Source organism: Monodelphis domestica, chromosome 1 (genome assembly GCF_027887165.1).
Source record: "Monodelphis domestica isolate mMonDom1 chromosome 1, mMonDom1.pri, whole genome shotgun sequence".
Classification (NCBI taxonomy): domain Eukaryota; kingdom Metazoa; phylum Chordata; class Mammalia; order Didelphimorphia; family Didelphidae; genus Monodelphis; species Monodelphis domestica.
The window spans coordinates 198,685,346-198,713,251 of NC_077227.1; the positions used below are offsets into that span (position 1 = coordinate 198,685,346).

Sequence of the window (27,906 nt, forward strand, 5' to 3'; positions counted from 1 at the left end):
GCAAAATAAAAAGAGGGAGAGAGTAGTACTCATTGATTGGAAAATGAATGAAAAAATTTTGGTATATTAATTTATAAAATAATTAATTTATAAAGATCCTTAAATGCCAAATGGAGAATTTTATTCTTGATCCTGAAAGTATAGGGAGACAGTAGAGTAGGGAGGGTTAATTAATTGTGATGACCCTTGGCTTTCCATCCCATTGTTCACCAGAAACTGTTCTTTCTCCAACCCAGAAAACAGATGATGGCATATTCCCCCCTTTCAATTAAGAGTATAGTAGGGATCTTTGGGTTGGGATGTTGAGATGCTGATAGAGGTACAGAAAATTTTGTTTTAAATGCCATATAATTTAGATAAAGCTATGAAGGCTACAGATGTTGAATATTGTACATCTTTTCAGACTTTTTCAAAGTATTGGTCAGTTATGCTGATTCCTCCATTTTTGTTTTTATTTTCTTAAACAATGCTATTTGTAATATGAGATAACTCTGGAGAAACTAGGGGTTACCATAGTGTGATGATGCAAAAGAAAAAAAAGAAAACAAACCATTATCTTTTAAAAAAGCATATAATGAAATGTAAAATTTCTACACATAAACATACAGTATGTATCATGTCATTTCTCTTGCTTATCTTGTAACTACTCCAAATCAAATCAGAAAACATTTTTTATCATTTATAAGTGCCATACATTATTACACACTGAGATAGAAAGGCAAAAACAGTTCACAGTCCAAAAGGGGAAACAACACATACATAACTACATTATGTAAAAGAGTAAATGGGGGTTAATCTCTAAAGGGAAGGCAGTAGCAGATAGGATAACCAGGAAAGATCTCCTGCAGATGATGGGTCTTGAGATGAACCTTAAATGAAACCATAGCAAGATTCAGAAGTGAGAAGGGGACATATTCCAAACATGAGGGATATCCAGTGCAAGGCTACAGAAGAAGATGGAGAATGCCCTGTCCATGAAACAACAAGTAGGTCTCATGTGTCTTTTAGAATGCATGGAGACAATCAAAGTAGAAAACGATTGTAAAGGTGGAGAAGGGCTAATTTATAAAGATCTTTAAATGCCAAATAGAGAATTTTATTCTTGATCCTGGAGTTAATAGGGAGTCAGTAGAGTAGGGAGGGTTGACATGTTCTGATCTACATTTTAAAGAAATTATGTTGGTAGCTGAGTGGAGGATCAATGGAATGGGGTGAGAATTGAGCAAGAAAACCAAACAAAAGGCCATTGTAGTACTCAGCTAAAGTGATGAGGTCTTGAATGAGGGTGGTAGTTATCTACATGGAGAGAAGAGGGGAAGGGTATTCAAAAGTTGTTATAAATGTAGAAATAATGATATTTGACAACAGATTGAATATATGGAATGAATGCAAAATCAAAGGAAACCTCAAGGTTTCTCTTTAATGACTGGTGATGCGGTTTTTCCCTCAGTGTTGAGGGAGACTTGGAAAAGATTTGCCAGAGAAAGATATTGAGTTCTATTTTAGATATGTTGAGTTCAAGACACCAGAAACATTGAATTTGTGATATATAAAAAGCAGTTGCAGCTTAGGAAAAAGATTAGAGCGAGATATATAGATCGGAGAATTATTTGCATAAAGATTATCATTAAATCCATAACAGCTGATGAAATTACTAAGTAAGATAATAAAGGGCAAAAAGAGAAGGTCTCAGGACAGAATCAATGAAGGAATAGATCAGAGGAGAAACAGAAGAAATTGATATTATGAAAATGGAGAGAAGAGAGAACGAGTATACTGAATGAGAGAATGGGTCTCATGCTTCAGACTGGTCATGAAGGATAAGGACTGAGAAAAGGTCTTATAGAATGAATCATTGGTAACCTTGGAGAAAGAAGTTCAGTTGAATGATGTTTAAAGTTTCATTGAAATTGCTTGATGGCTGATTCTGAGAACTCATCTGTAGCTTATTTGGACCTTAGATCTAGAGCTGAAAGAGCTAAAAATAGTAGAGATCATTTAGTTCACACCCCTTTATTGGAGGAGAGGGGTTTGAGAGTAAAGAAAAGCAATTGTTTATTTCATTTCATAATGAGGAAGGCTTGCCTGGGTGCAAATACAGAGTTATATAGATTCCCAACTCAAGATCCCCCCTCCCTCCTCTGTCCGGCCCCCTCATCTGGGGGCCAAGACTCACAATCTAATAATGTGGATTCTACCCCAATCATGAACACTGTGTTCAGAATGGCGAACAAATATAAAACAACATGGATACACCCACGATCAAAACAGTGGCATCTCATTGATTACATCATTGTACGCTGGCGAGACATCAAGGATGTACAGATCACCAGAGCCATGAGAGGAGCTGAATGCTGGACAGACCACCAATTGGTTAGAGGGACTCTTCAAATGCACATTGCGCCTCGCCATCCAAAACATTTTACAATGTGAGTCATCTTAGAGATCCATCTTATTTGCAAGCATTCCAGTCCTGCCTGGACGACAAGCTGTCTGCCAAGGGACCACTCACTGGAAGCTCCACCGAGAAATGGAACCAGTTCAGAGACACAGTGAAGGAAACATCAAAGGCAGTCCTAGGCCCCAATCAACGCAACCACCAGGACTGGTTCGACGAGAACAACACTGCTATTGAAGACCTATTGAGAAAAAGGAACAAAGCCTTTATGGAGTGGCAAAATAACCCAAACTCGGCTCCTAAAAAGGACAGATTCAAGTCTCTCCAAGCCATGGCGCAGCGTGAGATCAGGAAGATGCAAGACAGATGGTGGGGGAAAAAGGCAGAAGAAATCCAGTGTTTCTCTGATACGAAAAACTACAAACAATTTTTCAGTGCCCTCAAGACTGTCTATGGGCCATTAAAACCCACCACCACTCCCTTGCTATCCTCTGACGGTGACACTCTCATAAAAGATAAAAAAGGCATCGGCAACAGGTGGAAAGAACACTTCAGTCAGCTTCTCAACCGACCCTCTTCAGTCGACCAAAGCGCCCTTGACCAGATCCCCCAAAACCACACCATTGAACAACTTGATGTCCCTCCTTCAATAGAGGAAGTCCAAAAAGCCATTAAACAAATGAGTGCAGGCAAGGCACCTGGTAAAGACGGGATTTCAACCAAGGTGTACAAGGCCTTAAATGGGAAGGTGCTCCAGGCATTCCACATAGTGCTAACCAGCATATGGGAAGAGGAAGACATGCCCCCAGAACTCAGAGATGCCTCCATTGTAGCCCTATACAAAAACAAAGGCTCACGAGCAGCCTGTGACAACTACAGAGGCATCTCACTATTCTCCACTGCTGGAAAGATCCTCGCCCGTGTTATACTCAACAGACTCCTGTCATCTGTTTCTGAGCAGAACCTGCCTGAATCACAATGTGGCTTCCGACCAGATCGCCGCACCATCGACATGGTCTTCAAAGTGAGGCAAATGCAGGGAAAATGCCTTGAGCAGAACCTGAGTCTCTACATTGTCTTCATAGACCCAACAAAGGCGTTCGACACAGTGAACAGGGATGCATTGTGGGTGATCCTCAGCAAGCTCGGTTGCCCAGCAAAATTTGTCAAACTGATCCAGCTCTTTCATGTTGACATGACAGGGGAAGTCCTATTTGGTGGAGAGACTTCTGATCGCTTCAACATCTTCAATGGCGTGAAACAAAGCTGTGTCCTCGCTCCAGTACTATTCAACCTATACTTCACCCAAGTATTTCGACATGCAGTGATGGATCTAGACCTGGGCATCTACATCAAATACCGACTGGATGGCTCACTGTTCGACCTTCGCCGCTTGACTGCAAAAACAAAGATAACAGAGAGACTCATCCTGCAAGCTCTCTTTGCAGATGACTGTGCTCTCATGGCCCACCAAGAAAATCACCTCCAAACCATGGTGGACAGGTTCTCTACCACAACAAAACTGTTTGGCCTGACTATAAGACTCAGCAAAACAGAGGTGCTGTTCCAACCTGCACCAGGGAGGCCAACTAACCAGCCATGCATTACAATCGACAGCATGCGGCTTTCTAACGTCAACACTTTCAAGTACCTGGGCGGCACCATCGCCAACGACGGGTCCCTACACCATGAGATTAATGCCAGGATCCATAAGGCCAGCCAGGCACTCGGGTGGCTGCGCTCCAAAGTCCTCCAACACAGAGGTGTAAGCACTGCGACGAAGCTCAAAGTGTATAACGCAGTGGTCCTCAGCTCGCTCCTGTATGGTTGCGAGACATGGACACTACCGGAAGCACATGAAACAGCTGGAGCAATTCCACTAACGCTCCCTCCAGTCAATCATGAGGATCCGATGGCAGGACTGAATCACCAACCAGGAAGTCCTCGACAGAGCCAACTCCACCAGCATCGAAGTCCTGGTCCTCAAAACCCAGTCTGGACACATCATTCGCATGGACCCACAGCGAATACCAAGACAGGTATTCTAGGGTGAACTGTCAGCTGGACTCAGGAAACAAGGCCGACCAAAGAAAAGATTCAAGGATCAGCTAAAGTCCAACTTGAAGTGGGCTGGCATTACACCAAAGCAACTAGAACTCGCTGCCTCTGACAGAAGCAGCTGGCAAACCCACATTAACCATGCCTCCACCACCTTTGAAGATGAGTGACGTCGACCTCTTGCCGCTGCGCGTGAACGCCGACACCAGGCCACAACCGCACCTCCTTTAACAACTGGCGTCCCATGCCCCATGTGCCACAAACTCTGCGCCTCAGTCTTTGGACTTCAAAGCCACATGAGGGTACACCGTAGATGAAACTGCACAAAGACAATCGTCATTCTCGGTCACCGAGAGACTACCACTACCAAGTGGAAAAGAAATCTCCATTGCATTTTGTTGTCTGTAGGTTGAGGGATGGGGTGTAAACTAAGAATGAAGAATAGTAAAAGTATCATTAAACTTATGGTTTTAAAAAAATACTAATTATTAAGAAAACTAGTTTGTGTGTGTGTGTAATTAGAATTGGAAAATATGAATGGTTAGGCATGCAGTGATAAAAAAGGAAGGGGAAAACATTTATTAAGTGCAGGCACTATACTAAGCACCTTACAAATATCTTATTTTATTCTCACACCAACCTCCAGAAGTCTGTGTTAATATGATCCTTATTTTCAGTTTTGGAAACTTGAGACAGACAAAGGTTAAGTGTCTTGTATAGGAGCACAAAGCTAGTAAGTGTCTGAGGTAGAATTTGATTTCAGGTCATCCTAACTTCAGGTCCAAAACTATCCACTTATCCGCCTGTCTATCTCTAGGGATAAAAATATTCCCTCCTAGTGTTTTTCAGTAAGATCACAGTGGTGTCACAACTGAAAGTCTGCATCATGCAACTGTATGGACTACCAATGAATTTATAGTTCTTTTGCACATTAAAAATGTATTATTGTGTTCTCAAGCTTATCATATCCAAAAATATAACTTATTATCTTCCCTTCTAAGGTATTCACCAGGATTTGTTGAACAGAATCTAATTCTTATCAGCAGTGTTCTTCACAACCCTTGAAAGTTAGAATAGTGTCAGGTTATATGGTCTTGATTCTGAGGAAAAAATGTTCAACTTTTATTCCATGAGCTATAGGAAATTGCTGAAATGTTCGAGTGTTTTTTTTTTGTTTGTTTGCTTTAATGTTCAAGTTTTTTAATGAATGTCTTTTATTTTTTTATGTCACCAGAATTTCTCCCAGTATCTTTTCCTCTATCCCCATCTATCTAATATTACAAATAATATTTTTTAAAGAAAAAGAAGGTGAGGGAACAAAATCAACAATAATACATTTTTTAAAACCCAGAAAAATAAATGCAGCATGCCATCTTGGTACATTTCCCATCTCTAAAGAAGTGGGATGGGGAGATTTTCTTAGTTCTTTTCTTGGAGACTGCTTGTTTTTTGTAATTTTGCAATATCTTCTCTTTACTTTCTTTTTACATTATTGTAAGTCCTCTATTGTACATAGTCATAATACATTTTTCTTGATTCAGTTTACTTCATTCTGTATTAGTTCACATAGATTTTTCTGTTCCTTTTATTTGTCACTTTTTATATAGCATGATGATAATCCATTGCATTCATGTACCATAATTTGTTAAGCCATTCCCCATTCAGTAGGCATTTACTTTGTGTCTAATTTTTTGCTATCACAAAAAGTGCTTCTTTAAATATTTGGTGCTTACGAGGACCTTGGTTTTTTTTTTTTAATCAATGACCTCCTTCAGGTTAATGCATAATAATAGAATCTGAGTCAGAAGATAGAGATTTTCATCATTTTATTTACATAATTTTTAATACTACTTTTCAAAATTGTTGTATGCTTTACTAGCAATGTACTAGTGTTAACCACAGTCTTCCAACACTGACTTTTCCTTTTACCATCTTTTCCAATTTGCTTGATCTCAGGGTTATTTTGATTTAATTTTTCATATTATTATTGATTTGGAGCATTTCTTAAAGCTAGAGAAAAAGACAATATTCTAGAAGAAGGCAAAGAAGATGAGGATTAAAAAAAGGCCATGGAATTTATAATTTTAGGTCAGACTCTCAGCACAACAAGAGTTGGAAAGAATTTTAGAAGCCATCCAATCTAATCTGTCCTAAACAGATTCCTATGTATAATGTACATGACAAGTAGTCATAAATTTGAAGATTTTTTTAAACCCTTGCCTTCCATCTTGGAGTCAACACAGTGTTTTGGCTCCAAGGCAGAAGAGGGGTAAGGGCTAGGCAATGGGGGTCAAGTGACTTGCCCAGGGTCACACAGCTGGGAAGTGTCTGAGGTCAATTTTGAACCCAGAACCTCTCATCTCTAGGCATGGCTCTCAATCCACTGTGCTACCCAGCTGCCCCCAATCTGAAGATTTCTACTGAAGAGAATTTCAATTTTAGATTATTAGGTTACTCTTATGATATAATCTTACCTCAAATTATATCATACTAAACTACATATTTTATTGGTAATCTTAGAGGAGGTTCAATTGAATACTAAAGGATCCAAGCTAGAGTTCAGTTATGTAGTTCAGGAGAGAAGTAAGATAATGGGTGAGATAGAATAGAAGAGTCAAGGATTTCAAAGACCTGAGCATATATGAAGGCATGTGGGAAGAAGCCAATAACAGAAAAGACTGAAAAACCTAAGAGAAAATACTGCAGCTAGATCCTAGAAGAAGATATCCTATGAAAGGAATGTGATCAGGGTTAGGGGTAAAAGAAATAGTTTTTGTTGAAGGATAAAGATACTTCTCTGCATAAAGAAAGAAACAGGGGGTTGGGGGTGGGGGTGATGAGCATTAGAGGGTTTGAGAAATGATGGAGGGGAGTTGAGGAACCCCAAATTGAATGGTTTTAACAATCTTAAAAGAAATTAGACTTTCATCTTCAGCTATACATGTAGTTTGTGTATTGTGTTTAAATATGAGAAAAGCAAAGCTTTGGAAATTACTGTGGGCAATGAGATGATGGGATGGGGATGATGGTGATAATAATAGCTAGCATTTATTATATCCCAGGCACTATGCTAAACACCTTTCAATTATGTCATATGATCTTCACCTCAACCCTTTGAGGTAGGTACTTCTAATTATCCCAACTTTACTGACAAGGAAATTGAAGCAAACAGAGGTTAAGTGATTTCGCCAGGGTCACACTGCTGGAAATTGTCATAAGACTGTATTTGAACATGGTTCTTCCTGACTCTCCACTATGTCACCTAGCTGAGGGGTTAATGTACCATGAATTATAGTAAATCCTAGCTTAGGGTTGGAACTCAGCATGAGCTCTAGCTACATGCATAAGGCAACCTGATGCTGATTAGAACCTTTCCCATATTGGCAGAACCAGGGGGAAATTTTTTTGTAGCGTTTTTCAAGTACATATTATGAGTTGAAGGTGGCACCAGAACTGTGTATGATTGGCAGAATTTGGTGGTTATAGATACAAGTCTTGGAACATAAGGGATTGGGCACTAATAGTATCTGAGGCCAAAACCTCCAGATTCCCAAAAATCTCTTTCAGTTGGAAAGCTCTGATCATTACTGAGGCCCTCAAAATTTCTTAGAGTAACTATGATCTCTTTTGTGGTAAATAACTTCCTTATTAAAGGTCTCCACCTCCCTAAAGGATCACACTTAAACATGGGAGCTTCTCAAGCAAAGCATAGTATGTATGAAAAATAAATATGTAGTTAATATGTCATCTTTGAACAGGAATCTGACCTGAGTTGTGGCTACATAGGCCTAGTACACAGTACTAATTGATGCCAGTGGGACTGGAGGAAGGGATTCAGATGAGCATTAAAAAAGATATTGCTTGCCAAGGACAAAATGAAGATGAGCATTTCTTTTCTTCCTTAGCTATATGTTTAAAACCTTTGGATATTAAAAAAGGAGAAAACTTAAAACATAAGAGAAAATAATAAGAATTCTTAACATTTAATGATGTTTTTAAAAACAAGGCAACAAAACTGCCAAAACAATTCTTTAAAATAAAAGTATTGTGTAATTGAAGTATCTGTGTTGTCATGTATAATGAATGATAGTAAAACTGATATTTGAAGCTCTGTTTCTCAGATTTCTCTCTAGATGGTGTCAGCAAGAATATCTTTTCACACTCTTTAAGCCTCGCTCTGTTAAAAGATTTAGTTTGTATCAACTATTTGAATTTTCATATGGAGTAAGATCGCTAAGGCAATTTTTGACTTTAAGAACCAAAACTTGTTCTGACCATTTGGGGAAGATAACTGTCTAAAATATACCCTATATATTTCCCAACTTTTAAACTTTTCTTGATAACTTGTATTTGTATTGTAAATATAGTGATGGTCTTAGTGCCTGTTGAGATTAGTGGGGCTCTTAGTAATTTCAGGTTTTTTAAGGTTTTTTTAGTTCTTAATTAACTTTTTATAATTTTTTCTCTCTGTTCACTCCTATTAGTGTTATTGACTTAGAGGAGCTCTCTCTAATTTGCTAATTTGCTCTCTTATTTGCTATGAACAGAGAAGACTATAACTAAGATTCCCTTTAAAATATTTGAAAGCAGATGACTAAATCAGAAGTTTACCCCTGTAGCTCAATAAATCGATGAGCTTTTCAGTATTACATATATTGAACTGATCATTGGAGTTTAGAATCAGTTAAACTGAATTTCATTCTTAATTATAACTTACTAATAATTTTCTAATCATGAGCAGATCATTTAACCTTTCTGTGCTTCAATTCTGACATCTATAAAATGGAGTTAATAATGTTCCTCTAGTCTGTGTCACTGGATTTTCTGCAAGTTTCAAATTTTGCCCCTACCCCCTGAGAAATCACACTCAGGAAGTCCCAGTGACATCTGTTTTAGACTGAACAACAGACCTTGAAGTGTTTAGTAACCCCATTTGGGTGGGACTGATAGACAGTCTAATGTTGAATATCCTTATTTGTTGTAATAGCTTCTGCCATTGGATTAGAGTCCTCTCTCCTGAGGCCCAGCTCTTGGTTGGACCCTTTCCTTTTGTATTTATTGTAGTTGACCAATCCCTGATACCCCAGCTGCTGACTGAAGCCTCTTTTCAGCCTGCTAGCAGCCTGTCTATGCATGCTTACTGTACCAAGTTCTCCAGAGGGTATAAAAGAACCCTGTCACTCTTTGGAGAATCATCTCCCACGGTGTATTCTCCAAGAGATATAGTTCCCAGAGTCCCAAAAGCCCTTGGCTTGGTGTAGTTTTTAGATGTTTGACTGTGATGGCTGAAACTGAACACTATCTCTTTCCCAATTTAAAGACATGGTTTTTCTAACTATTTAGTACTCCCATCTTTTTTCCAAGTTAACATCTACCTCTCAAGGTTGTTACAGTGAAAGGATTTTTGAACTGTACAGGACTCGATAATGTAGTTTTTTGATAATCTTTGTAATTTATTTTGGCAGCTCAATTCTTCTGGATATATGCCCAGGTTCTTGATTTTATGCCACATAGCACTTTGTTTTACAATTTTTTAAATGAAGTTATCATGTAATGTGTTACATTATAATTATCTGTGTTTTTGGAGGATAAGAAACTTGTCTTATTTGATTTTTGCACCTTCCCAAGCCCCTAGCACAATGACTGCTCTGCATATTGACCTAATAAATGATCAATTATTAAGTGAATTTGGAGTTGCCATACAACTGAATGGGAAAGGGGGAGAAAAGAGTTAATACTAAATAATTATATATTATAAACAAGAACAGTGGAGCATATATAAAAATAAAGCATGTGTCCCAAAATATACATGAGAAAAATAGAATTTTGACATTATTTTGTGTCCTAATTTGTAATAGACAAAATGCCTGGTTGGTGGGAAAGACATTTTTAAATGTTTTTTTAAGTCGATTTTCCAGAATTCAAAACACATCACGTCATAGAATACTAAAATACTTCCAAAGTTTCTCTCATTTCTTTTGTGTATTTCCTACACTGATGAAAATTATAAGTCTTCTATACCTATCATAAAACTATTATAGCTCCCCCACCTCCCAACGTTCTGGAGATAAATTTTTGCAAACTTAACTTGTATATCTCTCTTAACTAGTTAATTCAGTCTCTCAATAAACCTTAACTAAGTGCCTGCTATGGGTCCAGCATTGTGCTAAGCACTGGAGTTTCAGTGCAAGGCAAAAGATAATTCTTGTCCTCAAAGATGTTATGGCCTAATGGAGACAAAACATGCAAAGAAATGAATAAAGGAGAAGCTATATGCGGGCTAATTAGATAATTACCAGAGGGAAGGCACTGAAACTAAGAACAGTTGGGAGGACTCTTTGGAGGAAGTGGGATTTTAATTGGAAATTAAGGAGGTCCCTAGAGGGAATTGAGAAGGGAGAGTTCCAAGTGTGGGGGTGGCCAGAGAAAATGCAGAGAACTGAGAAATGGAGTCCTGTCTCTGGAGTAGTCTGGAGGCCAGTGTCACTGGATTTTGAAGTGCTGAGGAGTAAAGTATAAGAAGATTGGAAAGGTAGGAGGTTGGTCTAGGCTATGAAAGACTTGAATGCCAAAAAGATCATTTTGTATTTGTTCCTGTGGACAACTGGGAATCATTGGAGGTTATTGAATAGAGGCTATGTCCGAAAGTGAATGTTTTATTCCACACCTTAAGTCTTTTACTCCTCTGGCAAGAGATGAAATTTGTCATTTGCTTTGATCAGAATTCTTTTTTTTTTAAACCCTTACCTTCTGTCTTGTAATCAATACTGTGTATTGGTTCCAAGGCTCAAGAGTGGTAAGGGCTAGGCAGTGGGGGTTAAGTGACTTGCCCAGGGTCACACAGCTGGGAAGTGTCTGAGGTCCAATTTGAATCTAGGACCTCCAGTCTCTAGGTCTGGCTCTCAATCCACTGAGCTACCCAGCTGCCCCGTGATCAGAATTCTTTTTTTTTTTCATTTGAATAAGTTTATTTAGTCAATTTAGAACATTATTCCTTGGTTACAATAATCACATTATTTCCCTCCCTCCCCTCCACCCACTCTTCCCGCAGCCAAAGCTCAATTTCATTGGGTATTACTTGTGTCCTTGATCAGAACCCATTTCCATGTTCTTGTTTACACTAGAATGTTCATTTAGAGTCTATATCCCCAACAATATCGCTTCGACCCATGTATTCAAGCAGTTGCTTTTCTTTGTTGTTTTTACTCCCACAGTGTTTCCTCTGAATATGGATAGTGTTCTTTCTCATAGATCCCTCCAAGTTGTTCAGGATCACTGCATTGACACTAATGGAGAAGTCCATTACATTCAATTGTACGATAGTTCCAAATTGCCCTCCAGAATGGTTGGATCAATTCACAACTCCACCAGCAATGAATTAATGTCCCAACTTTGCCACATCCCCTCCAATGTTCATTACTTTCCTTTGCTGTCATGGTAGCCAATCTGCTACCTGTGAGGTGATACCTCAGAGTTGTTTTGATTTGCATTTCTCTAATTATGAAAGATTTAGAGCACTTTTTCATGTGCTTATTAACAGTTTTGATTTCTTTAACAGAAAATTGCCCTTCAATTGGAGAATGGCTTGATTTTTTGTACAACTGGTTTAGCTCTATAAATTTGAGTAATTAGACCTTTGTCAGAGGTTTTTGTAATGAAGATTGTTTCCAAATTTGTTGCTTCCCTTCTAATTTTGGATACATTGATTTCGTTTGTACAAAAACTTTTTAATTTTATGTAATCAGAATTATTGATTTTACATTTGTGATTTTTTTCTAGCTCTTGCTTGGTTTTAAAGTCTTTCCTTTCCCAAAGATCTGACAAGTATACTATTCTGTATTCACCCAATTTGCTTATAGTTTCCTTTTTTATGTTCAGGTCATTCACCCATTCTGAGTTAATCTTGGTGTAGGGTGTGAGATGTTAATCCAAACCTAATCTCACCCATACCGTCTTCCAATTTTCCCAGCAGTTTTTATCAAAAAATGGGTTTTGGTCCCAAAATCTGGGGTCTTTGAGTTTATCATACACTATCCTGCTGAAGTCACTTACCCCAAGTCTATTCCACTGATCCTCCTTTCTGTCTCTAAGCCAGTACCAAATTATTTTGATAATCACTGCTTTATAGTATAGTTTGAGATCTGGGACTGCAAGTCCTCCTTCCTTTGCATTTTTTTTTCATGATTTACCTGGGTATCCTTGATCCTTTATTCTTCCAAATGACCTTTGTTTTCTTTTTTCTAATTCAGTAAAGAAGTTTTTTGGTAGTTCAATTGATATGGCACGAAATAAGTAAATTAATTTGGGTAGGATTGTCATTTTTTTTTAAATAATATTTTATTTGATCATTTCCAAGCATTATTCATTAAAGACAAAGATCATTTTCTTTTTCTCCCCTCGCCCCCATAGCCAACGCGTGATTCCACTGGGTATCACATGTGTTCTTGATTCGAACCCATTGTCATGTTGTTAGTATTTGCATTAGAGTGTTCCTTTTAGAGTCTCTCCTCTGTCAGTCCCCTCAACCGCTGTAGTTGGGCAGTTGCTTTTCCTCAGTGTTTCTACTCCCATAGTTTGTCCTCTGCTTATGAATAGTGTTTTTCCTCCTAGATCCCTGCAGATTGTTCAGGGACATTACACCGCTACTAATGGAGAAGTCCATTACGTTCAATTATACCACAGTGTATTAGTCTCTATGTACAATGTTCTCCTGGTTCTGCTCCTCTCACTCTGCATCACTTCCTGGAGGTCGTTCCAGTCTCCATGGAATTCCTCCACTTTATTATTCCTTTTTGCACAATAGTATTCCATCACCAACATATACCACAATTTGTTCAGCCATTTCCCAATTGAAGGGCATCCCCTCATTTTCCAATTTTTGGCCACCACAAAGAGCACAGCTATGAATATTTTTGTACAAGTCTTTTTGTCCATTATCTCTTTGGGGTACAAACCTAGCAGTGCTATGGCTGGATCAAAGGGTAAACATTCTTTTATCGTCCTTTGGGCATAGTTCCAAATTGCCCTCCCAAATGGTTGGATCAATTCACAACTCCACCAGCAATGGATTAATGTCCCTACTTTGCCACATCCCCTCCAGCATTCATTACTTTCCTTTGCTATCATGTTAGCCAATCTGCTACGTGTGAGGTGATACCTCAGAGTTGTTTTAATTTGCATTTCTCTAATTATAAAAGATTTAGAACACTATTTCATGTGGTTATTAATAGTTTTGATTTCTTTATCTGAAAACTGCCTATCCATGTCCCTTGCCCATTTATCAATTGGAGAATGGCTTGATTTTTTGTACAATAGATTTACCTCTTTATAAATTTGAGTAATTAAACCTTTGTCAGAGGTTTTTATGAAGATTTTTTCCCAATTTGTTGTTTCCCTTCTGATTTTAGTTACATTGGTCTGTTTGTACAAAAGCTTTTTAATTTGATGTAGTCGAAATTATTTATTTTACATTTTGTGACTCTTTCTTTGTCTTGCTTGGTTTTAAAGTCTTTCCCCTCCCAAAGGTCTGACATGTATACTATTCTGTATTTCCCAATTTACTTATGGTTTCCTTCTTTATGTTTAAGTCATTCACCCATTCTGAATTTATCTTGGTGTAGGGTGTGAGGTATTGATCAATTCCTAATCTCTCCCACACTGTCTTCCAATTTTCCCAGAAGTTTTTATCGAATAGTGGATTTTTGTCCCAAAAGCTGGGATCTTTAGGTTTATCTTATACTGTCTTGCTGAGGTCTCTTGCCCCCAGTCTATTCCACTGATCCTCCTTTCTGTCTCTTATCCAGTACCAGATTGTTTTGATGACTGCTGCTTTGTAATATAGTTTAAGGTCTGGGACTGCAAGGCTCCCATCATTTGTGTTTTTATTTTCATTATTTCCCTGGATATCCTTGATCTTTCCTTAGTCCAAATGAACTTTGTTATGTTTTTTTCTAAATCAGTGAAGAAATATTTTGGGAGTTCAATGGGTATGGCACTAAATAGATGAATAAGTTGGGGTAGGATGGTCATTTTTATTATATTGGCTCGTCCTATCCATGAGCAGTTAATGTTTTTCCAATTGCTCAAATCTAGTTTTAGTTGTGTGGAGAGTGTTTTGTAGTTGTGTTCACATAGTTCCTGTGTTTGTCTTGGGAGATAGATTCCTAGGTATTTTATTTTGTCTAAGGTGATTTTGAATGGGATTTCTCTTTCTAGTTTTTGCTGCTGAGCTGTGTTGGAAATATATAGAAATGCTGATGACTTATGTAGGTTTATTTTGTATCCTGCAACTTTGCTAAAGTTGTTGATTATGTCAATTAGCTTTTTGGTTGAATCTCTAGGATTCTTTAAGTAGACCATCATGTCATCCGCAAAGAGTGATAACTTGGTCTCCTCCTTGCCTATTTTGATGCCTTCAATTTCTTTTTCTTCTCTAATTGCTACTGCTAGTGTTTCTAGTACAATGTCAAATAGTAGAGGTGATAATGGGCATCCTTGTTTCACTCCTGATCTTATTGGGAATGCATCTAGTTTTTCCCCATTGCAGATGATATTAGCTGATGGTTTTAGATATATACTGTTTATTAATTTTAGGAATGACCCTTCTATTCCTATGCTTTCTAGTGTTTTTAGTAGGAATGGGTGTTGTATTTTATCAAAGGCTTTTTCTGCGTCTATTGAGATAATCATGTGATTTTTGTTGGTTTGCTTGTTGATGTGGTCAATTATGTGGATGATTTTCCTAATATTGAACCAGCCCTGCATCCCTGGTATAAATCCTACTTGATCATGGTGGATGACCCTTCTGATCACTTGCTGGAGTCTTTTTGCTAGTATCCTATTTAAGATTTTTGCATCTATATTCATTAGGGAGATTGGTCTATAGTTTTCTTTCTCTGTTTTTGACCTGCCTGGTTTTGGAATCAGTACCATGTTTGTGTCATAAAAGGAGTTTGGTAGAACTCCCTCTTTGTTTATTATGTCAAATAGTTTGTATAGTATTGGGATTAACTGTTCTCTGAATGTTTGATAGAATTCACTGGTGAATCCATCGGGCCCTGGGGATTTTTTCTTAGGAAGTTCTTTGATGGCCTGTTGGATTTCATTTTCTGATATGGGATTATTTAAGAATTCTATTTCTTCTTCTGTTAGTCTAGGCAGTTTGTATTTTTGTATATATTCATCCATATCCCCTAAATTGGTGTATTTATTGCCATATAATTGGGCAAAGTAATTTTTAATGATTGCCTTAATTTCCTCTTCATCAGAGGTGATGTCCCCCTTTTCATCTTTGATGCTGTTGATTTGCTTTTCTTCTTTCCTTTTTTTAATTAGATTGACCAGTACTTTGTCTATTTTGTTTCTTTTTTCAAAGTACCACCTTCTTGTCTTATTTATTAAATCAATAGTTCTATCACTTTCGATTTATTAATTTCTCCCTTAATTCTTAGGATTTCTAGTTTGGTTTTCTGCTGGGGGGTTTTAATTTGATCGCTTACGAGTTTTTTTATTTGCATTTCCAATTCATCATGCTCTCCCTAGTTTGTTAATATATGCACTCAGGGATATGAATTTACCTCTGATTGCCACTTTGGCTGCATCCCAAAAGATTTGAAAGGATGTTTCGCCATTGTCATTTTCCTCTGTGAAGTTATTAATTGTTTCTATGATTTCTTCTTTAACTAAACGGTTTTGGAGTATCATATTGTTTAATTTCCAATTGGTTTTAGATTTTGTTTTCCATGTACCATTACTGATCATTATTTTTATTGCCTTGTGATCTGAAAAGGCTGCATTTTTTATTTCTACTTTTCTGCATTTGTATGCCATATTTCTGTGACCTAGTGTATGGTCAATCTTTGTGAATGTGCCATGTGGTGCTGAGAAGGTGTATTCCTTTTTGTCCCTATTTATTTTTCTCCATATGTATATTAATTCTAATTTTTCTAAGATTTCATTCACTTCTTTTATGTTTTTCTCATTTATTTTTTGATTTGATTTATCTAAATTTGATAATGGTTGATTCAAGTCTCCCACTAATATGGGTTTACTGTTTATTTCTTCCTTCAATTCTCCTAGTTTCTACATTAGAAATTTGGGTGCTATATTATTTGGTGCATACATGTTGATTCGTGATATTTCCTCATTATCTAAAGTCCCTTTTACCAAAATATAATTACCTTCCCTATCCCTTTTGATCAGGTCTATTTTTGCTTTGGCTTTATCAGATATCATGATTGCCACTGCTGCCTTCTTTCTGTCAGTTGAGGCCCAGAAGGTCTTACTCCATCCTTTAATTCTGACCTTGTGGGTGTCTACCCGCCTCATATGTGTTTCTTGAAGACAACATATGGTAGGGTTTTGGATTCTAATCCATTCTGCTGTTCGTCTGTGTTTTATGGGTGAGTTCATCCCATTCACGTTTAAAGTTATGACTGTCACTGGTGGACTCCCTGGCATTTTGATATCCTTCCCTAATTCTAACCTTTCTTCTTCAGCTCTACCTTTTAGTCCAGTGATTTACTTTAAATCAGTCCCCCTTGTCCCCTCCCTTGATATGTTTCCCTTTCTAGTCCCTCCCTTTTTGTTCCCTCCCCCTCCCCCCTCTTCGTCCCTCCCTTTTTTGTGTTCCCTCCCCCCTCCCCCCTTGGTTTTCCCTTCTCCCTTCCCTTGTTGGGTAAGATAGAATTCACGATCCCAATGGATCTGGATGTTCTTCCCTCTCAGAGTTGATTTCTCTGAGAGTAAGGTTTAAGTAAAAACTCTCTACCTCTCCTTCTTATAGGAGTTTTCTTCCCCTCCCCTTCCCGTGTGAATCTTTGTGTGAGAAAGATTATTCTATTTGGTCTTTCTTTTCCCCCGATTTACACATTACATTTTCCCCACGTGTTAGTATACATAGATTGATATAAATGTAGTCCTTATAGAAGAGAGTTTGGGTAAAAGAAAAAGATAACATTTTTCTCCTTTTCCCTTTCCTTCATATTTACCTTTTCAGGTATTCCATGCTCTTTGTTTTTCGATATCGAACTTTCCACAGAGCCCTGGTCTTTTCTTTGCAAAAAGTTGGAAATCTTCTATTTTGTTGAATACCCATACTTTCCCTTGGAAGTATATAGTCAGTTTTGCTGGATAGCTGATTCTTGGTTGAAGACCCAGCTCTCTTGCCTTTCTGAAAATCATGTTCCATGCCTTACGATCATTCAGAATGGAACTTGCAAGGTCTTGTGTGACCCTGATTGGCATTCCTTTATATCTAAATTGTCTTTTTCTGGCTTCCTGTAGGATTTTTTCTTTTGTTTGAAAGCTTTGGAATTTGGCAGTTACATTCTTGGGAGTTGTCTTTTGGGGATTTAGTGTAGAGGGTGTTCTGTGAGCTCTGTCAGTGGCTGTATTGCCCCCTTGTTCTAGAATCTCTGGGCAATTTTCTTTGATTATATCTTATATTATGATGTCGAGTTTGTTGTTTATTTCTGGCTTTTCTGGAAGTTCAATTATTCTTAAATTATCTCTTCTTCCTCTATTTTCCAAGTCTGTCACCTTGTCAGTAAGATATTTTATGTTCTCTTCTAATTTCTTGGTATTTTGGCTTTGCTTTATTGATTCTTGCTCTTTTACCTGCTCGTGGTTTTCGAGTTGCCTAATTCTGACCTTTAAAACCTGGTTTTCCTTTTCAGTTTGGTCAAACTGGTTTTGTAGATGCGTGAATTTCTTTTGCATTATTTCCCACTTTTCCTCCCAGAAGGCTTCCATCTTTTTTATCCTTTCCGATTCAAATTCTTCATGGGTTTGTGGAGAGTTTCCATTTCCTTTGGAAGGTTTCGGAGCATTTGCTTGTGTTTCCTCTTCTATCTCCTCTGTATTTTGTATTTTTGCTCCATAAAATGTGTCCAAATTCTCCCCCTTCCTCTTGTTTTTCTTGGAATTTTGGGGCTTTTGTGCTTCTGTGGAGTTTGCCATTTCTATCTGAGTGGGGAGGACTAGCTTTTCTTATCTCTGTCTGGTGTTCAGAGGTTTTAGCCCTAGGCAAATTGTCCGTTCTATGCAGTTGTTGTTCTGTCTTCCCAGGGAAGCCAGGAATTGTTGATGTTTCCGTGTTACTGCCCTCCTCAGTTCCCTCCGGATGCTTCTCTGTTGCCTTACTTCCATGCTCTGAGCCTGGCTCGGCCCTTTCCTCGGGGTGTTTGTTTCTGTGCCTTAGCTGGCCAGGAGAGCCAGCACTCTGAGGGGGGAGGGGCCGCAGCTTCCCAGAGCTCAGAGAGCTCCTTATAAGATTAACTTTTTCTGGGTTGAACCGAGTATACTTTGAGGCAGGGACCTTGAGACTTGGATGGAAGGATCCAGCCAGGGGGATACAGGCTCCCCCCATCTCTTTCTGTTCACCTGCTGTCTGGGTGCCCCCTCGACTGGGTCAGGTTGTTTTCAGGATGTGGCCTTCAGAATAGCTGGCTCCCGAGGCCCTTTTGCCAGCCCTGAGGGTTACTGTTGTTTCAGAGGCCCCTGCTCTCGGGGGGTGGGGGGGGGGGGGGTGACATAGCTTCCTGGAGCTCAGAGGGCTCCTGATAGGATTAACCTTGGACTGAGTATGCCCTGAGGCAGGGACCTTCGGTGAGACTCAGATGAAAGGATCTGGTCAGGGGGTTACAGGCTCCCTGTCTCTCTCTGTTTCCCTTCTGTCTGGGTGCCCTCTCGACTGGGTCAGGTTGTTTTCAGGAAGCCGCCTTCAGGATAGCCGGCCCTGAGGCTCTGAGGTTCCCTCTGCTGCCTCGGACTCAGAGCTCTGGGTTGGGGGGATGGTTCCTGGGACTTTCCTTCTGCCTGCCCCTTAGGTCTGAGTGATCTCATGTTTTGGCTTTTGAGGGGGCCGTACCTTTTGATCCAGGTCCAGGTCCAGGAGGAGGATTCCCGGGGTCTATGCTGTTGTTTGTTTTGAATTTCGGTGCCTTAGGAGCATATAGTTTGAGTTCGGTAGGGAAGGGTTTCCGGAGATCTGAACTTTAGCTTTCTCTAAGCCACCACCTTGACCGGAAGAGGATTGTCATTTTTATTATGTTAGCTCGTCCAACCCATAAGCAACCAATGTTTTTTCAATTGTTTAGATCTAGTTTTAATTGTGTGGAGAGTGGTTTGTAGTTGTGTTCATATAGTTCCTGTGTTTGTCTTGGCAGATAGATTCCTAAGTATTTTATATTGTCTAGGGTGATTTTAAGTGGAATTTCTCTTTCTAATTCTTGCTGTTGAGATGTGTTGGAGATATAAAAAAAATGCTGATGACTTATGTGGGTTTATTTTGTATCCTGCAACTTTGTTAAAGTTGTTGATTATTTTGACTAACTTTTTGGTTGATTCTCTAGGATTCTTTAAGTAAACCATCATATCATCCGCAAAGAGTGATAGCTTGGTTTCCTTATTGCCAATTTTAATACCTTCAATTTCTTTTTCTTCTCTAATTGCTACTGCTAGTGTTTCTAGTACAATGTTAAATAATATGGATGATAGTGGGCATCCTTGTTTCACTCCTGATCTTATTGGGAAGGCTTCTAGTTTATCCCCATTGCAGATGATGTTTGCTGATGGTTTTAGATATATACTGTTTATTATTTTTAGGAAAGGCACTTCTATTCCTATGCTTTCTAGTGTTTTCTTGATTAGAATTCTTAAATCTTTCAGAATTATTTGTTTTTCCAGCATTTCTTGTTATTGTGTAAATTTGTTCTAATTTTGCTCATTGTATCAAGCGCCATTTTGTACAATTTTCCTAGATATCTCTGAAACCTCCAAACCTCTCTTAGAAGTATGTACCAACTTTTCTGAAGCACTCCTCAAACATCTACCTTTTCACTCTTTCTAATATTTCCTTCCTTTCACACTCTAATTATTTTCTTTCCTTGAATCCTTCCTTCCAGAAAGAATTCTTCTTTCCCTTTTCTACCCCCACCCCCAAACCAGGGTTTGAGAAGAAGGAAAATCAAACAATTCCATAGATTTTCAGAATTCGAAGAAATGCTAAAGAACATCCAGATGGAAATTTAGGTGGGTCAAGGATTTTATTGATATGGGAATAAATTACAATTCATTCATCTTTTCTACTGTTCCATTTTATTTCAATCTTCCTATAAATCCACCACTGGTGGTCCACCCCAGCATCTGAGGGCCCTTTCTCCAACCCCCTTGACATTACATCTTTTGTTTTTCAATGAACAAAAATCTTTTTCCTATCTTTCATCACCACCACAACACCTTGTGCCCCCCACCCCAACCCCATAAAAATATTGATTTCAACTAGGAAAGAATTGAGATTTATAGTCTCCTGGGCTGTCTTGCCCAGCTTGTTCAGATCTGTCTGAATGCAAAACCATTTTGCCAAATACCCCTGACATAATTACACACTTCCTCTATTCTTTTAGTCACCTTCCTAGAGCTGGCTCCAGCCAGTCTACCCTACAGCAATTACATTCAACTCTCACCTGGTCAGGTTTATTGGTCTTTGTAAACAGAAGAAAATAAAATGTCTTTCTTGATACTGAGTCCATAAACAATTTATGAGTTCTTTTGAATGAGGAAGAGGTGGTGTTTAGTTAATTGTGCTGCTTTTAATTTTAAGACTCATAGACCTTAATTTTAAACTAATGTCCAAAAATGTTAATGATCAGTAGTTCCACCCTGTATAATCTTTAAAAGGAACAATTATTATTCATACTCTTTGATTAGATGCTTGATGGCCAAATTAAAGTTCAATGATAGATGTGTGGTGTTTTGTTGTTGTTATTATTGATATCAGGATTTATTAATTAATCTAGGAGAACTCAATTCATAATGACCACAATAATATATTTGAAAATGGCACTAAAAAGAAGCTATCTCAGATTGAAGACAATTACTAGCCTTGGTCCTAGAAAGCAAATGACAAAATTCAGTTTCCTCTTGAAAAGAGTTGGTAAGAAGAGAAAGAAAGTTGTACATGATGTTGCATATACTGTCATATAGCAATATATAATATAAAAACAAAAACATAATAATTAAACAAAAATTTTTTAATTGTTTCTTCATGGGTTGATCTTTTCAATAGATTATAATAGAGTAGAAAATTAAAATACAGATTTCTCTTTAACTTAAAGTTTTCGTGTCTGGTTCAAGTATTTTGGCATTTGATGAATTATGTTTTCAGATTCATATAAATTTCATGTAATTTGGTTTTGTTCAAAACAAACTTGTAAACAAGTTCAGGTGGAAGTACAGACAGAAACTGTTTTGAAAGTAATGTGTAGAATTTTCATACACTTTTAAAAATTTAAATGTTTTATTTTTTTCTAGATTACATAACAATACAGTTTATAATATTTGTTTCCTGACATTTTGTAATCTCATGTTTTTTCTGCCCCTCTATATCTTCCCCAAGGAGGTAGGCCATATGACTGTGAAACAAGACATATTCACTACACTAGAAAAAAAGTCATCATATTAAAAAAACCAATATGTAATGGATAGGTAGTTTCATATATAATCCGCTAAGTATATAGATATAGATATTTGTTTACTTGAAAAAAATTTTAAATATAAGAATCATTTTTACAAATTAACAACTATATAACGATTACTTTGTGAAATATCAAAGTTAACCATTTTCTAATGCCAAGGTAATATATAAATTTCCTGTTTGTGAAATAGAAGGGAGAGTGAAATACTATTTTTATGTTGATTTCACCCTCTCTGGTCATTGTGTAATGCAAAGAACTCTAAATAATACATAGCATAATGAACTTACCATGTTCACACACTTTGAAGATTTCCTAACTCAGGAAGAACTAATATTATTTCTCACTAATAAGCTTGGACTGTATTTCAAATAATCATAAATTAAACATTTAAAAAACTATGTTGTGGCCTCTGGCAAGTGGCATATACTTTTAACAAGACAAAATTGTTCAATTCCTCTTGGGTTAGATATTTTATGATCAGTGAATTTAATCTATTAAGAACTGCAAAGGAGGGTCAGGAAAACTAAATACTTTATTAGATCAGTAATTAGTAAATGCCAGTCTGTTGCCCTACAAGTTTATTTCTCAACTAATATCCCTGAATTCTTTTTTTTTTTTAAACCCTTACCTTCCATCTTGGAGAATAGTAAGGGCTAGGCAATGGGGGTCAAGTGACTTGCCCAGGGTCACACAGCAAGGAAGTGGCTGAGGCTAGATTTGAACCCAGGACCTTCCATCTCTGGGCCTGGCTCTCAATCCACTGAGCAACCCAGCTGCCCCCATCCCTGAATTCTTAAACTTAGTAGATTACTCACCTGGCAGTATTGGCTCCATTGATTATAGTCATTTGGCAAGAATCGTAAAGCCCTTCTATAATTGATTAAAAATGTCAGCCATTCATTTTACAACATTTAACTCATCTATGTAGAAATTCATTGCTACTACTATTGCCATAAGAATCAGTATAGTGCAGTGGAAAATGCAGATTTTAGTCCCACATCTACCTAAATTATGTAAATATGTTGTATGACCCCACTTACTTGCTCCCATATATAAAATGAGACAGTTGGATCACATGCTCTCAAAAGTTCTCTTTCAGCTCTAAAATTGTTTTATTCTACACGTTAATATGGTATAAGTATTTTTACTTTAAATTTTACAGTTTCATCATTGTGGGTTCTTTACCTTTGTGCATTACAACTTATCTCTGCATTCTCATTCTATATAATTCTTGGCAACTTCAGTTTATATCTTCAGTAGATCTGCACAACAGAGCTAGAGTGCTTCATCCAAATTTTTTTAATATTTTGTGGATGTCATTGTTTTTCTTGGACTATAACTTCATTATACCACTCTCTTGCTATATAAGACAAGCTTACTTACCTTTCCATTTACTCAAAATATGCCATGATCCATAAATTGTTGTGAATCTCACATGGATAAGAGTAAACCTTTTAAGGAATTCTTTTACTTGCTTTGTTTTCAAACATTGAGTACTATCTGATGGAGAAGCACAAATAGTTGGCAAGTCATTTAGTAAACAATTATTTATTGATTGATTTGTTTGTTTTTAAATCCTTACCTTTTGTATTGGCTCCAAGACAGAAGAGTGGAAAGGGCTAGGCCATGGGGATCAAGTGACTTGCCCCAGGTCACACAGCTAGGAAGTGTCTGAAGCCAGATTTGAACCTAGGACCTCCCATCTCTAGGCCTGACTCTCAATCTACTGAGCTACCCAGCTGCCCCCTAAAAAGTATTTATTAAGCATTTGCATTGGAAATAATAATTGGAATAACTGTGGGAATATATAACATTGTAGTATAGACTATAAATGTTATGGGTATGCCCATGATCATGATTAAATATAGATATTAGAAATAACTTCTATTGTCTGTACTCTTTAAGTCTTTTCTGGTTTATAATTATGACAGTACAATATGCATTGCTGTCCTGTGGGTGTGGGTGTGCGCACATGTGTGCATTTCTGTATCTCTGTCTGTGTCTGCATTTGATTCCTTGATTTATCCTGGTAACTACATTGAGACAAAATTCAATTCTAGAGATTTGTGGGCTGTTTTGCCCATAAAACTACTAGTGCAAAAATAGTAATAACTTTTCCATGTTACTTATTAAAAAATAAGTAGTTTAAACTTAAAGCCTTTGATCTTAGCAGGTTATTTGGATATAGTTAAATATGCAAACATCTTTTGTCAAATAGCAAATTTCAGATCCTATTCTGACAATAGAACCTAAAAATAAAAAATTAATTTTAGAAATCACTTTAATACATTGAAATAACAAAAGAGCCAATGCATATAAATATTATAAGCCTCAAATAAATTTTCATTCATTCAATCCAGTATTTATTTATCAACTGCCTAAGTACTTTAAGCATATTGTGTGGTAAGGTAAAACTAGAGTGACAGGAAAAATTAAAAATGTTACTTAGGTACCAAAAAAGAAATTTCCATTTTTTTAATGTAATTTTGAATCAGATATTGTTCTACTTTTCATGCTGTTGGAAATAGAAATATTTACACTTTTAATTTAAGACAGAACATCTAAGTATAGTATACACCCAGAGGAAAAGACCTGATTTTTTTGTTGTTGTTGTTTTTTAAGTTTTATCTCTTCCTCCTAAGTTTTTAGGTACAAACTCTTAATTCCCAACAACTTAGATCAAGGGAAGTTATAACATGCAGGTGTAGCACCCCTTCTCTGGGAATCCTACCAACTTGAATTCTCAATTGCTATAGGATTCCCTAGGGGAGTGAATATCTCTAGTTTAAGGGATAATCTATAGATCCATATTCCTAAATTATAATTCAAACATCCCCATCATTTTACTTAATTTTAATAGCTAGCACATAATGATTTTTTTTTAAACCCTTACCTTCTGTCTTAGAATCAATACTGTGTATTGATTGATACCATTCTGTCGTAAGGGCTAAGCAATGGGGTTTAAGTGAATTGTCCAGGGTCACAAAGCTGGGAAGTGTCTGAGGCCAGATTTGAACAAAGGACTTCCCATTTCTAGGTCTGGCTCTCAATCCACTCAGCACCCAGCTGCCCCCCACATGAGTTTTAAGGAAAGATATTTACTTAGACGATAGAGCAGTAGCTACAAAATATCCACACTAGGGCACACTCCCACAGTTACACAAAAATGTCAATAAGAAGAAGCAAAGGAAGGGAGGAGGTTTGCTGATGCTAAGACATATACACTAATAGTGAGCCACACACACAAGAAATATACAGCCATGGAAACTCATACTGTGGTACTTCAACTTCCTTAGTTCTGTCATATAGTGTTTGTGTATTCTCAAGCAGGCATGGAATCTCTGCTTGGGCAAGCCAAGATCCATGGACCTGCTCTTATATACAGCTGAACTCATGATTGCCAAAGTTTATTATTCTATCTTAAATCAATAGCTGATTCTCTTCTCTACAGCCATAGGTCACTGACTCTAGACTGGCAAGGGTCTTTTTTGTTAAGACCACCAGAGGCATGTCTAATATTTGGCCAGCCAACGGCTCTCTTACTCCATCAGGTGGATCTCTTCACAACTCAGAAAGAGATGATAAAGGAAAGACCCTCTTTTTACATTAATACTTTGTTCCTATTACCTGTCCCTCAATTTGTATGAAGAAATCTTTTGGTCTGGAGGAAATAAATGAATCAGGAATATCCTAATCAACTCTTCTCCCTTCACTCTGAATCTTCCACTACCAACATTAATATCTTCATTGAATCCCACAGCAAAAATAAGCCTATTCATGGAATAGCCAGTCATTTAAAATGTGTCTGTTTAGGAAGATGGTCCATTTTGCATATTAAAATCTTAAATTTTCCATTTCCTAGCATTGATTCTTTTAAGTATTAGTTACAAAAACTATATTTTTTCAGAGTAAATGAAGATGCTACAAAACATTCTTAAGAGCTTTTATGGTACCTCCAATTCAAATTGCTCATTAAAAGTTTTTTTTCATGTACATGACTTTTTTTTTTTTAGCCTTTACCTTGTTTTGGAATCAGTATAAAGTATTGGTTCCAAGGCAGAAGACAATTGGGGTTAAGTAACTTGTCTAGGGTCATACAGCTAGGACATGCCTAAGGCCAGTTTTAAACCCAGGACCTCTCATCCCCAGACCCAGTGCTCAGTCCACTGAACCACATAACTGCATCTGTACATGACTTTTCAAAGGAAATATTTTAACTTCTATATCACTAATACTTATTGAATAAATATTTTAAACAAAATGACTTAAGCATATCTTCATTTCTAGGTTTATTTGATAGACTATGTGAACATTAAGTAGTTTTGAACTTTTTTTTTAAAACCCTTACCTTCTGCTTTGGAGCCAATACTTTGTATTGGCTCCAAGGCAGAAGAGTGGTAAGGGCTAGGCAATGGAGGTTAAGTGACTTGCCTAGGGTCACACAAGTGGGAAGTGTCTAAGGCCAGATTTGAACCTAGGACTTCCTGTTTCTAGGTCTGACTTTCAATCCAGTGAGCTACCCAGCTGCCCCCAGTTAAAATTTTTTTTTTATGTTATTTGACAAAGTGTGGTTGGCTACACCACCCACATACCCCAATTTGAACTCAGTTAACCAGCCTACCTTCAGTATGAGTACAGTAACTTAGAGGTTTTTATTCCTGGCAGGTGGTTTTAGAATGTATGCTAAAGAAGGACCTCATTTACAACAAGGTCACACCAACCTTTCATCACTGGAAGATTGATGACAAGAAGTTTGGCCTTACTTTTCAAAGTCCTGCTGATGCAAGAGCTTTTGACAGAGGCATTCGAAGAGCTTTAGAGGATATTTCTCAAGGTAGGTTTCATGTCTGTCTGCCTTTTCACTTAATTTATCCATTATCTCCAATGGACCATCACAAATTGACTTGAAAGTTTGTACTTAAAAATAAGTAAGCTTTCAGTGGAACTATGTCCCTTTTCAATATTGTCTGTCAGTTTAGAATTATTATAGTCAACTGAAGCCTTGCTTTAACATTTATTCATTTAAAATTTCTTGTGTCTACCAAGATTGTTCATTAAAATGGCAAGAAGTATTTTCTTTTTAATTGGTGACATAGAATATTTGCTTTTAAATAGAATCTGAGTGGAGGGAAAAGCTTTCATATAAAGCTGGTCTGTGTTTATCCAACAAAAATGAGTCCCATTAAAAACAAATTGTTTTCAGAAGGAAGAAAGGTCAACATAGCATGCTATTTAATTCTTAAGTATATATAATAATAAAAAAAAAAGTTTGACTAGTAGGTTGTAGCAACCTGCATCCCAATTCATTGCACATTTTAAAGATAGCTATATCTTCTGAAGAGTAGTAGATTCATTCATAGAAATACAAATTTATAAACAATCTTATGGTCCAGAAAATGAATTAAGCAAATTAATATCACTTCAGGCACACCTCATTCTTCCCCACCAACTTCACTATAATTTCATTAATAAATTATCAGCTAATCCTTTTGTATTTTTATTTTAATATATTTATTACATTATTTGTATTGACAATATATTTAGCAGCAAAGATAGTCATATCTGTATATGTGAAACTCAGGTTGTATAATGCATTTACTTACTAGATAGATTTTACATCTGATTTCTGAATCAGAAGAATGCTCTATGAAATTACTTAATTTTATTAAGCATATTTAATCCTTATGTTCTCAGTAGTCTAAAGATTTTAATTCATCCAGTTCAGAAATCACTTAGCCATGAGTTGCAAGGGTTAAAAAGATAGTAAGGGAGTCAACAACTGTCTGCAAAGAAGGAAAATTACTGGTCTTTTCCCATTGATTTTTGTCTGGAGTTAAGCCTATGTCCCCTTTGCCAACCTTACTCTCAGGTAGGCCACACAAGTATCCATAATTTCCAACAGTGTTGAGATGACATAGGAGTCAATTATATCACATATATGTGTATAATCTCTCTCTCTGTGTCTCTCTCCCT

The 27,906-nt window shown here is 37.2% G+C and overlaps 1 protein-coding gene across 2 annotated transcripts in view; it reads left to right on the plus strand.

Moving 5' to 3' along the window:
• Positions 1-27,906, plus strand: part of SPRED1 (sprouty related EVH1 domain containing 1) — a 146,559-nt gene that overhangs the window by 84,779 nt on the left and 33,874 nt on the right. For both annotated transcript variants that reach the window (XM_007480021.3, XM_056810244.1), the window contains exon 3: positions 26,599-26,767. In XM_007480021.3, the coding sequence (XP_007480083.1) occupies positions 26,599-26,767 (169 nt within the window). The remainder of the gene's footprint in view (positions 1-26,598; positions 26,768-27,906) is intronic.